Genomic DNA, 12908 nt, shown 5'->3' on the forward strand with positions numbered 1-12908 from the left:
TTAGATCCAAATCAGGCAGATGGCTCATGTTCAACAAGATGAAACATGAATGAGGAAAGGGGTTTTTAATACTTCTTGGATTAGAGGAGAAGGTCTTGATCCACACTCAACAGGGAAGAAGACAGAATTAGAAGAAGGTTTATTCTGGGGGCAGCAGCTGCCCCTGCTGCTTTCCCTGTAACAGGAATGAAGCCAGAAAGGTCAAGTCCTTGAATTTCCACCTCACCCATCCTAACCACTACAAAAGTTAGGTCTCCTTCTCCCAACTGCTTTTTGCTGCATGGTGCTGTCATCACCAAGGTGATGCTGGAAAGCTGTTTTGATGACCTATTGTCATGTCTCCAACACTTGCCTGCTTCAGGGATCTCTATTTATAACACACTAGGAAGTGCAGGGGAAGGGATCTTCTGTATCCAACGTGAATATGTTTCACCAGAGTGAGAAAAACGGCTTGTAGGGGACATGTTCTTGAGGTCAAAAGTCGTATCTCCTTCGTGCAAGAGACCTAGAGGAGCCACGTGAGCACGGACTCTTTGATGGGGAGTCTATTAATAGCATGCTTTCCGAACAGACCTGGAAACCAGTCTCACTCCCCAGTGTCGAGGAAGATAAGTGAGATTAATGTAAGTAATAGTACTCTTCCTCCTGCTTAAGCTTTGCTGATCAGAGCAAGAAAATTCCTAGTATTTGGTTCTGCTGGTCACCATCAGCATGCAGTATGGTAGGTCTATTTAGGAAAAAAAAAAACCCTCTGCATAGCTCTGTTTGGTTCCTCTGTCTCTGCCTACTCATTCTGACCTTCTTTGCCTTCCCAAAAAGTCTTCTATATTAAGAGACAAAGTTCGATAGTCCAAGTCAACGAAAGGGTCAAATGGCTACAATATCACTGTTTTTAAAGAACCTGTCCCAGTCTAGTATAAGCTTTGTGTTAAAGAAACGAATATGATAAATCTGTTCTTTTGATCAGCTTTTTCATTTAAGGGGTTATTCTTTAAAATGAAACAGCTCCTTATCTTTGAATGCAGACTGTTCTCAAAAAAGCAAAATAGTGTGGTCTGTCATTTGATGCTCATTGATCCCATACGTGATGATAGACAGACAGCATTAAGGAACGGATGCAGTACTGAAAATGTTGTGTCTCAGAGTAACATTACGTAGCTAAGGGAAAAAGTAAGATTTATCATTTCATCTGTATATATCATGCCATGAAAAAAAAACCTGATTTCAGTGGCTGGATAAATCAGTTCCTGATTGTTCCCCTTAGTGATACAGTGGGGAAATTCTGGCATTCTAGGAACAGCTTTGTCCCGTTACCACCATCAAGAGCTCGTGGAAAGACTTCAACAAATGCAGTCATCTGTCATCTATTTCAAACGATAGCGTTATGACCTACTTCCCTTCCTGTTCCAAGGCATCAGGAAATGAGGCAGGACGCTTTTAAAAAGTTTCCCATAGTAGGCTTGTTTTTAAAAAGCATTTGTCTGTTCGTGAACACTTATGATTTACCAGCAGACTCTTGCATTTATCTTTGTGCTTGTTTTTCCAGTTGGCATCATTACCATTTTGATTTTTGTGTAGGTACTTTATAGGGTTCCTCTTAGGAAATTCACTTGTTTTCCTTGATTTTTGATTTAAGAAATTCTGCAAGGAAAAGAAAGCGAACAGTAAGGCAAGTTCTTTACCAACTTAAATTCTGGATTCCCATGAAAGTCAGGCTTAACAGTAACACCATGGCATGCCTCTCTTGCTTCAAGAGATTGCTGAAATCGAAAGCAAGTTACGCCACAGTGAGTGCCTCTCGAAGTCTGTGGGAAAACCTGGTGTGATACACAGCTATATTTGTGTCCACGAATAAGATAATCTTGTACCATAACTATGGATGTGGCTCTACCTCTCATCTCCTGTTTTCGTCTGTTGACAGAAGAGGAGCTCCAGTTGTATTTTATTCTCTTTACCAGCGAATGCAAAAAGTGCCTTTAAAAACAAAACAAAACATGGGTTCGCAATCTGTGGTCTGCCTGCGTAACCATATCCTTGATAACAATTTGATCTCAGGCCAGCAAATCCGACTGGCACCTACTCAAATTCACTCTTTTCTGAAATGGCCCATGAACTTCAGATGATGTTCCACTAACAGGACGTTAGCGTGCTGAATTATATATTTTTTTTTCTGTTCTTTTTGCCATTATCTTGAGGAAAATTTGGATTCTTACCAGTTTTGGTGTTTGTTTATATAGAAATCAGATACTTTTTACTAAAGCAAACTTCTTGATAGCTCATGGCAGTTGCAGCTCTCTAGCTGTTTTATCAGCTTCTCTGGATTTTAGTCAAACTTCAGTAAAAATTTCTGCTGTTGTAGCAATAAAAAGAGGACTTGAAAAATAATATTGAATTACTTTTGTTTGTCAGTGATGTGTCAACACTATGTTAGACTCCAAAACAAGTGAGCACAAGACTTTTTCAGCTGGAAGAGGATGTTCCAATGTTGAAAACAGCTCTTTCAATAGATAGTCAATCTGCTGGTAGTCAGAGCCTGTGTTGTCCAAGCAATTAAAGAATAAAATCATCTACCTAAGCAACATCTGTGCTAGAAAGGTCAGTTTCCTTTTTTTTTAATGTGCTGTGCCCACCAGAAAAAAAAATACTTGTTTTTGACAGTTTACAAAGGTTAGAAAATACAGTTCCTATTTCCCAAAATGTCTTACATGTTGAGTTGGTGACCCTGTGACCAGCCTTCTCCATTTGGAAGCTGTAAATGGAAGTGCCTTTGTCTCCATATGTCAGGTCCCAGGACAAGAAGAAAAGGTCAAGTTGGCCAAAGACTTGTCTTGCCTGCTCCTAAGTACAATACAAAAGTGAGACCATGGGAGGAGCACTGATACTGTTGCCTCTCTCTGGGTGAAGAAAGTGGAATTCATTGGATTGGTTTATTATCATCATGTCCATCTCGGGCATTTTGCTGTTGCCTAAATGAAAACACTGGCTTTTCTGAGGCAGTTGTCTCAAGTGAAGTAAACTTCAAGGAGTGGGCTTCTGCCCTTCTACCAAGGTCTGGCTGAGCCTCTTGTTGCTGCAGTGAAAATAGACAAATATACCCATTAGTAGATCTTAAAGCTGAAAAAAAGTTACAGTAAATACAGGTACTTACTTATTATCATCTCTTATTAATCATAGCATGGGTTTTACCAGTCCAGTCTCCTAAAAATCATAAATGCCAATATACTAACCGATCATTTCAGCGACTAAAATGCAAGATCCTGGTTTTATTTTTTTTTTTACCCTGATTTCTTGAATACTTTGAACTTTTGGTTTAAAATGTTTGAGTGCTACATTTACTGCTTCAGACCTTTGTTCTACCCTTTAAAAGCCATTACCCTTACAGTGATTTTTTTTCTTTTTCCCCAGGGTGACCAGATGCAGGTCATGCCTATACCAAGTGTATGTATTTTTATCCCTTTTTCTTTTAATAATTTTCATAACTTTTGCTTTGATTCATCTTATGTTGCAGTCTAACAGGTCTGTTTTGTGTTGCATGTTAACAAAAGGATTTTATGTTCTGTCTGCAATGTAGTATACTCAGAGATGAATTGAACTGCATGTGTTGTACAGGGACTAAAAGAAGAGTTTGGGTTTTATATGGTTTTCATCTTCCATTTCAGTTAAATTTATTTCTGAATTTTTATCATTTTGAAAATGTGTGAAGTAGTCTGAAAGATGAAGTTACTTATTTCAGTAGAGACAAAAGGTCACTCATCATCACTATGCGGGACCCAGTGACAAAAACCTTTTCCTCTAATTTTTCCCTATGTTCCAGTTCAAAAAGAAGAGTTAGAAACTGCGTAATTTGTTTGAAACAAGCCACTTCAGGAAAACAGAGTACACTGACCAAAGCTGCCTTCCTGCACTCGTTCGAGATGATGCTCTCAGTATCAGCTGCTGTTTTATGGGCCTTAATATTTCTGCTTATCTTCCCTGGATTAAACGTGGAATGCCATTTGGCATCTGAATTATTTTTCAAAACTAAATAAAAGGAAGAAAAAAAACCCCAGTTCTTCAAACTGAAGCTTTTAATTTAATTAGGTTTAACCTTTTTTGGTCAAAAAGCTGCTTCTTTTTCTACTTGTTTTTTATGTTGATGAAGACTTAGACTTTTTAAAATCTGGAAATACATTTTTTTGAGCTCCTTTGCTGTTCATAATACTTTATTATTGCAGAGTTTTCCAGGAAATAGCAGCACTGATGTGTGGAGTTACTGACAAAGCCCTCTTTCTTGAGATATTTGGTAGCCCCTAAAGACCTGAATATTACCAGACCTGCTATAAGAACCCTGTCCATGCTGCAGGGCAATAGGTCAGGAGATCGCAATAACTGTGCGGATCACTTCCCTCCTTCCACTTTTTCTTGAATTTAAGAACTGTTAGAAATTGCTCTTTATTGCTTACCTATTATTTCTAATATGAAATTACTTCTAATATGAGCTATGCATATGTTTGCGTGCATGTATGTATGTATACACACACAGGTACATGCATCTAACTTGTATATATGCAAGTCTGGGAATAGAAGACTTTGGATGTATGAAAATACTGATTTCTAAATTACTTTCCTTTTACATAACTGCCAGATTCTGTTTGGTGACTGTAGTTGCTCTACTAGTAGTTATTTGAATTTAAAACATTTTCTTGCTGTACTCTGACCTGGAATAAAATTTTGCTTAAGAGTGAGTGTAGGTATTAATGAAGTAAGAATTCCAACAGAACAAAATCTTGAAATGACAAGTGAGTACAGCTTTGTCAGGTACAAACATGATATGAGATACTTTGCTAGATCACCATCTTTCTGATGTTAAAGCAGTGCTCTGTAACATTTGGGTAGTGGTAGGAAAACGAATGATTCAGGAAGGGATTTCTTTGTTTTGTTTTGTTTTTGTAGCTCAGCTGTAATTTTGCTCACCTATATTCCCAGCACTTTATTAAGTCAGTAAAATTAACTTTGCAGTCATGACGTAGAGTTCTCAGTGAGCAGGTGACTTTAAACACACTCGTTCCTCTTCTCCGGTGCCATCTGATGCCTTCTTCCAGCAGGACATGCAAATGTTGTCAAGTGACCATCACCCAGGGGCAGTTGTGTGACATTTACTGTCCCAGTATCGGAGTGCTTCTCGCTGTCCAACCGAACTTAGTGAGCATTAGTACATCGTGGTCTAAATAAAGACAGAAGTGAACTGCGTATGGACAAAGTGGTAGGAACGAAGATGCAAAGCCAACATTATATTTGAAAAATGCCTAAAATTAAAGCCGTCCTTTTTGCCAGTCTTACAAGGGCTGTTTGTCCTGCGTGCTGGAGCCCAGAGGTTCACTCTGAGACAGCTCTTAACCGTGTGATTAAGACCCATTAAGGCAGAAATTCTTGATGCTCTGCTACGTAGGGTCATGGATGAGGAACAGGCTGTTTGAATTGTATGTATTTGTACATACCAGAAGAAAAATCTTCTAAACAGACACAGAATGACATTGGTCACAGTTAAGTTGGACATTTACTTTTTATGGGGCTCAGTGCAAATGTCATCACTTCAAGTGTTTAGAGAATTCCTTCTGAAAAAGGCTCTAAAATGAGCACTGCCCGCTCCCTACTCATTAAACTTTCAAATAGAAGCCTTCAGTCAAAATACGAGATTTTCTGGAGCTTTATCACGCCTGAAGCTGGCAGTCTGCTGAGGTCACCTGTTTGAAAACTTTCCTTGCTTTATGTACATATGTGCAATATCAATGAAGTGTATCTTCTGCTGAATCAGAACTTTCCTGTATTAATTGCACTTCATTTAAAAACTTGAGTTAATATGAATTTTCACATGGTTATTGATAGAGATAACTGCTAAGCAAGAAACATTCCAGCTTCAAGTTTGGTTCTTCAGAAAATAGAAACAGTGTGACTTTGTTTTTTTAAGGGTGAACTTTATCCTGTTTGTATTCTGAAACCGTGTTTCCAGATAAGGCATAGATTAAACAGCAACGTAATTCATTTTTTTCTTAATACTGCAAAATGATTTATTTTTAGGGCTGAAATCAACACACACAAAACTAGAAAAAACAATACCAGCTAACAGCTGAGCAGAATGGTAATCTGAGGAGTTTTGTGATAGGCCAAACTTAAAAATACATTAAGTGTAGGTCAGAATGCCCATGCTTTCCTGGATTTTTCTCAGCTTTTTTTGGAAAGCAGTATGGTAGAGAAATCAAAGTAGACCCATAGCAACTTCAGCACTTGTTTTTGTTCTTTGAATAAAAAGATAGATGGAAATACAAAGCCATACTCATGCACCTTCTTATATGAGTTGGAGTGCCCATTTCTTCAGTTCAATCTAAAATCCCATTGTTAAGGAGTGGTACTGAAAATAGACCCCAGAATCCCTGCAGAAGTTAAATCTGAGCACTGGGAGATTGTTTTTTCACTTGTCCTCACCTACGTTTAGACAATTTCTTGTTACAGCTTTTTCTAGAAGAAATTTTGTGAGCTGCCTGTTTCATAACAGGAGCTAGCGTCTTTCGGCAGCTGTGTTTTAAGTGGGAATAATTTATCTTCTATTAGAGTTTCTGTGCGTAACTGCTGGGAGAAGCTGTTAGCTATGCAGAATGCAACCAAAAGTGTGAATTGAAGGGAAAACGAACAGCGAATTAATGTGCTGCACTTAAGCTAGACAACATTTCCAGTATACAAAGGAAGGGCTTATTAATTCTGATACTTGTCTCCGTGGGAAATATGGGCATACAGGGAAGAAAGGTTATGATTGTTTTATACAGTAAGTTTCTGAAAGGTTTGTGTTGACCAGCTGTTTATGCTTCAACCAGAAGTCCTGTTTTCTTGCTGCCACCACCCCCTTTTTTTTTTTTTTTCTTAGGGAATATACTATTTCCACGGGACTGAAGCAGTGCAGCAGTCGTTTCACTACAAGGTCTGTTAAGCTGATCAGCCATGAGACCTGGCTGGAATGCATAAATCCCAAACAGTGACTAGTTTAAAAGCTTTAACTTGTATACAATTTATTTCTTGTTAGAATTGAAGACCAAGCTAGGATTTACAGTACTGAGATACCACGTTATTTTTCTGCTGAGTTCTGTGGAAGTCTGCAGTCTTTCAGAGAGCATTACATAGTAAATATGAGTTGCTGTTAGCCACAATTAAATACTCTTAATCATCTTAGATATCTTTAAAGCTACTATGTTTAAAAAAAGAAATTATCAAAGATCCATAACTATTCACTATTAACTATGATGGAAATCTGGTAATTACAACTCTTCTTGGATATGTCTCCATTAGTGAGGAAATTAAAATACAATATTGAGTAATGCTTGTTTCTGCCTAAAAGCTTTGCTACTCTTGGCATGTGCAAATTGCTTTAGATTAGAAACCTTGGATGGCGAAACAAATGGACTGATATCCTACATACAAACCCTTTAAGTTCCTAAAGCCTCAAAAACGTCACCCGCGCTCCAGCATCCTACACTAGGTGCTTAGCAGCCTCGCAAATTGTAGTGCCTTTGGCTTCAGAATAGTTTCCTTGTCCCTGTTAAGATTTTCAGGTGGCAAATGTGTTTTCGAAGTTGGGGGCAATAGAGATACAAGTTTTGAAATGGAAAATTCATTTCTGCTGATCTTTTAATGTGCAAACTGTTGACCAGGTGTCTTTGCAAACAGGATCAGATTGAATTCAAGAATCCAAAGCTTGTAGAAATGTTGGTGTGCCTTAGTGGAAAACTTTCCCTGGGAAAAAGTTTGAGGTGCGGTCTTGTTAGATGAAGTTAGGTCAATACTTGCACATCATGTACTAAGGCAATACTGAAAAGGGAGAGAAACTAGCAGTAACCAGCATCTCTGTGTAGATACCGCAGGTGAGCTTGTTCCTCTCCCAGCCGCTGCATTAGAAAGCAGAGCTGAAGGTGGATGAGGAGGATGGGAACAAAGTGTCTCTCACCATGCAGTCAAGGAATTCAAGTTCTCAGAGTTGAAGGATCTCGCATTTTCTAGTCCTTGGTGTGTGTCCCTCCTTTTCTTGATGACAGGTGTGCTAGTTTCCAGGTAAAAAACAAAAATACCTGTGATATGACAGTGCTCATATTTTTCATATGCGTATTTTTATATGAAGAAAGATATATTTCCATATATTTTCAGTATAATATAATTCCATGTGTTTCTGCTTGTGCAGATTAACTTGGTCAAAAAATTGAGCTAAATACTAACAGTCTTAAGAGTAAAAAAATTAACCGAACTATGCTGTAAAAAAAAAAAAAAATACACTTAAGGTTTCTTGGGATGTTCCTACCTTTTTCTCTCCTTCAAAGACAAGAAATCAGTATCAGAACATGGATTCTGAAGATTATTGTCTTTAAATGGCTGTGATTTTTCTTTCAATAAGCTTTTAATCTATTTGGGTTGCAAATCTGGATCCTTCTTACTATGAACAGTTGAGGTGGGGTCCCTACGTACCTTTTAGATTTTTGGCATAGGAGGGGAAAACCTAAATTCCTTAGATCTGGTCCTAGTTGCAGACAAGCAAAGGTAGAGCTCAAGCAGTTGTGGAAGTAATGTATATGTGGGGCTGTCTATAACCTGGAAAGGGTGTCATATAAATTTCAGTCTAGTTAGGTTATGCATACTTTACAGGCATTAAGCAGCAGTTGTTTGTTCTTGAAGGTCGTTGTTAGATGTGTGCTGAGAGAAAATGCATTGAGACAAGTGGCTTGTAAGCAAGGCAGCTTCCATTTTGGTTGCTGAAGAAACTGTTGCTGATGTTAATTGTAAGGAACTAAATCGATTTCAGTGAGCACTCCTAAAAATCCCCTAATAACTTATACTTTAGCTAAAGACACTTTTCTTTAAGTCCAGAATCTCATTTGTCAGTTCCTTCATTTAAACAAGAACCAACTAGGCATGATTGGCCGCTATCTATCAACTTGAGACGCCATCCAAAATCAATCAGGGGTTAATAATCTGTACTTGCTGCTGTAGGGTGTTCAGAGGGTGTCCGACTCATCTCTTTGTCACCCGATGTCTGCAAAGGGGTGGCCTCAGATCTCTGCAAGCACCTCTACAAAAGGCTATTGAAAAGAACAAAAACGTGATAGATGCATCCTTGCCAGAGCAACATTGTCTGAACAGATAAAAAGATAGCAAAAGAATGATGTTAGAGTTCTGTATCCAATTCTTAATTAATTTAATTTCCTCTCCGTCTTGAGCTTCTCCCTATAGATACTTTTCTATGAAGCTAGGCCTTTTCCTTCATCAAAAAACCCCTCTTTCAGTGAGTGGCAGGAGTGCTTCAGCTCCAAATGGAAGCGTTCTCTCCCATTCCTGTTATTTCAGGAAGTATCCAGTACTGAAGTCTAAAGTAACATAACTGTATTGCAAATTGGATGTTAAGGCTATGTGACTGCATTGCTTTCAGAAAAATTGTCAATTCTTGTAACTGGTACCATTTTTTAGTAAGGGCAGCGTGCTGTAGAAGAGTCTGGTTTAGGTTCTTTATTGCAATTTTAATACCTTGATTGGGAACATAATCCACATGAAAGCTCTGGCTCAGCCCCCTCGTAAGTGGTGAAAATGAGAGTGGAGACATGTCCTGGAAGATAAAATTAATAACGCCATCTTCCTTCGGGATTGGGTTCTCCACTTTAGCATCTTTCATAGCAAACAGAAATAAAAATTTGTGTATATGTCCGTCAGCATGATATGGCTGGAAACGGCATTGACTGTGAATAGGATAACAACAGCATCCAAAACCGAGGCATTAGGAAGAGGGCCACTGGAAAAGATATCATTGTATCAAATGTCCTATTTTTCTCTGGTTTTTAGCTAGTGGTGGTTTTTTACCATTTTCATTTCCAGTGCTTTGGAGATCATTCTAAATAAGTCTCAATTTAAAAAACAAAAAAAAAAAAAAAACCCAACCAAAAATAAAAACAAACCACCAAAAAAAGAGAAAAGTCTGTATGGGTATTGCATGAGCCATTAATTTCCATACATGTACTTGCTATGAGCCCAGAAAAACATTCAACTTTGAGTCATGTATTTCAGTTCCCAGTAACTACTAGAATAGTAATGTTGGCAGAAGAGTGCCCCTTCAATAGAGATTTTACTTTTTTTTTGTTGTCTTCCTCTTTTCTTTTTGTTTTTAGCCACCAGCTAAATACCTCCTGCCGGAACTGACAGCGTCAGACTATGGGAAGAAGTGTGTGGTCATTGATTTAGATGAAACTTTAGTGCACAGTTCATTTAAGGTAAGTAAATTCAGAAGCGATCTCTTGCAACTTGAATCTGTCAGCGAATGTTGTAGGAACTGTTAAGCCTCTTAACACATTAACTAGTCTTACAGGCTCTCCCAGGATGCCTGGTAGTTCTCATTGTTACTCCTATGATTATTCATCCTAATTTAGCTGTAAGGGGAATAACACAGACATTGCTGGTTTTTTGATTCTGAGAAAGTCACACCGACTGCAACAAGGGCTGGAATAGTTATTGACTTTATGGCTTTGAAGTAGCTGTTCCAACAAGGACCTCTCAACAGGTACAAAACTTGTTGCTCTGAAAATACGTTTTTGGTTTTGATGTTTAAATGATGCCATAGTTAATCTAGGAGAATGGAAATTCAGCATAGCTTTGTGCTAGGTAGATGTACCTTAAACCAGTAGATTTTGAGCACCAGTGATTGCTGTGCTCTGTTGTCGGAGAAGATTGCTTTCCATGTCAGGCTGCTGTCCCCATTGCAGTAAGTATTTTTTAATTATTTAGCTTTCACAACAGGAAAGCAAAGAGCGTTTAGCTGTTGCTGATGAGTCAGTCATCTTGTAGAAGCAACTTTTATAATCCTTCAGAATTCAGCATGTGGTGGAAGTAGTGGTATTTTTCTATTGTTCAAGTAGGGCTAAAGTTAGAATAGGAGAATTCAGAAATACAAATAGCCTAAATTGGCTCAGAGTACTGGTAGTATTTCTGATTAGCAAATGTCAGACAAGATAAAGCATGTGCTAGTTTTACAGTTTGATATTGGAGAATTTGTAAGAATCAATAGAATGTTTCCTTACTAGCAGCAAGCTAGAGTTACCACCAACTTTATAGTCTTCTAGTTTTGGTTACACTCCATTTTTCACTGCTAGCATAAACTCAACATTTTAATCCTGCAGTACTTAGTTGCCAGCATTTAAATATGCAAACCATAATTCATGTTGTGGTTAGAATTTGGCAACAGCCTGTCTTTGTTGACTTAAAGAAGACCTTATATGGAGATACTAGAACAAATATTCAAATATTCCTGTGCCTCAAACTGAAAGTAAGATTCTTCTCTGTCTTTATTGTGCCTAATGGTATATAACAATTTGCGGTGGCGTACAGGAGCCTCTTACCCTCAGTGCCAGATCCTTGTCTTCTATATCCAGACTGAACTTGGACTTGAGAATTTTTCAGGGAGATTAGAAACACAGCTGGATTGGGAAGGGAGGGACCATGCCTTCCTAATTAAATGAGAGTCAAAAATAGGAAGGGAAAGCTGAATTTAAAAGTCTACGTTTACATAAAAATAATGAAGTATGAGGCTTAGCGTTATCTGAAATGTAAAAATAGAAGTTTGTTTTCTGAATGCTGTGGGTAACTTTGTACTGCGATTTTCCTGGTTTTTGAAACAAAATGAGATTCAATTTAGGTGGTTATTAATTTTTTTTAACCATTTTCAAGAAATACATGTTTAATGGTTGACATAGTGTAAATCCTTTCTTGTAGGATTGAGGTTTGCTTTGATTGCAGAGTCCTTTCTTAGTGGGCTCGTTTTAATCATCCTATTTATTCAAATGATATTTAATGGGTATTTAAATAATGTTAAATAGATATTTAAGAAAAATCAAAAGATTATTCTGCTTAGTCTTGAACACTGAATAATGTTTTGTGTTAGGAAAAGAAAACTGGTCCTTTTTTGTGTGAAGTAAATAGTGTTAGGGAAATGTTGGTGTTTCTGCAGGACTAGAGTCTTACATCTATGATGGCATTATCTTAATGTGAAGCCCTGTGATGGGAGTATGTAAGAGAAAACCAAGTGCTGGAGGAAATGGCTTTAGTTGTTTAGTGTCTGGCACTGTCCAGTGGTGCTGTTTGGATTTTGTTTCATACAAGGAGATACTTCAGCTGAAGTAAGGCTGTTGTGGTCATCAAAAATAACGATGGATTTCCAGAAGAGCAGGGGGTTTAACATCTATATGCATACTGCTCTGCCTGAATAATCAAGTCACACAAGTTTCTTTTAGTCGGGGTTTTTTTTTCCACTAAAACATGTCTGCTTTGCTCAAGCAGGTCCCCACTTAAAAGCTGTAAAAGCATACATAAATTTGTGATTTTTAGTACAAAAGGCTTTATTTAAAACACATGATATTTTAGAATTCATAATTCTGTTATGAAATAGGTTTCATATTTCAAATGCAGATAATTTTTTTTTAACACAACCAGAGAGGCAGAGTATTTAAAGTGCTCTTTTATGAAAGCAGCAACATCTGAAGGAGGGTAATTCTTGTCTTTTTATGCCCCTGCATATTTGTGAAGCTTTAAGGAGGTACTAGTCTTTCATGTTAAGTGCATATTAAAGGAATAAAGTTTGGGGTGCTTTGGCAAGAGTAAAAAAGGAATAGATAGACATTATTGTTATCATTCCCATCATAAAACAATAATAGAAGCAAAAATCAGAAATTATTAAATCAAGGAGATGTAAACATGGTTTTGTATAAAATGAATTAAACCACATGCAAGTCTGGAATGTAGTCATATTCAGAACTGGCTGTGAAACAATTTTAGAACATTTAAAACTCTGAAGCTTTTTATTAAATAGAAACAGTTCTAACTGAAGTAAAGATTTTCGGTGGAAATACATTGTC

The 12908-nt window shown here is 37.6% G+C and overlaps 1 protein-coding gene across 3 annotated transcripts in view; it reads left to right on the forward strand.

Moving 5' to 3' along the window:
- CTDSPL (CTD small phosphatase like) overlaps positions 1 to 12908 on the forward strand; it is a 78803-nt gene that overhangs the window by 52118 nt on the left and 13777 nt on the right. The window contains exons 3-5 of one of the 3 annotated variants that reach the window (XM_059818499.1): positions 3406 to 3438; positions 6899 to 6952; positions 10173 to 10274. In XM_059818499.1, the coding sequence (XP_059674482.1) occupies positions 3406 to 3438; positions 6899 to 6952; positions 10173 to 10274 (189 nt within the window). The remainder of the gene's footprint in view (positions 1 to 3405; positions 3439 to 6898; positions 6953 to 10172; positions 10275 to 12908) is intronic. The other 2 variants (XM_059818500.1, XM_059818501.1) reach the window with 2 other exon arrangements.

This window comes from Gavia stellata, chromosome 6 (assembly GCF_030936135.1).
Source record: "Gavia stellata isolate bGavSte3 chromosome 6, bGavSte3.hap2, whole genome shotgun sequence".
In the NCBI taxonomy this organism is placed as follows: Eukaryota; Metazoa; Chordata; class Aves; order Gaviiformes; family Gaviidae; genus Gavia; species Gavia stellata.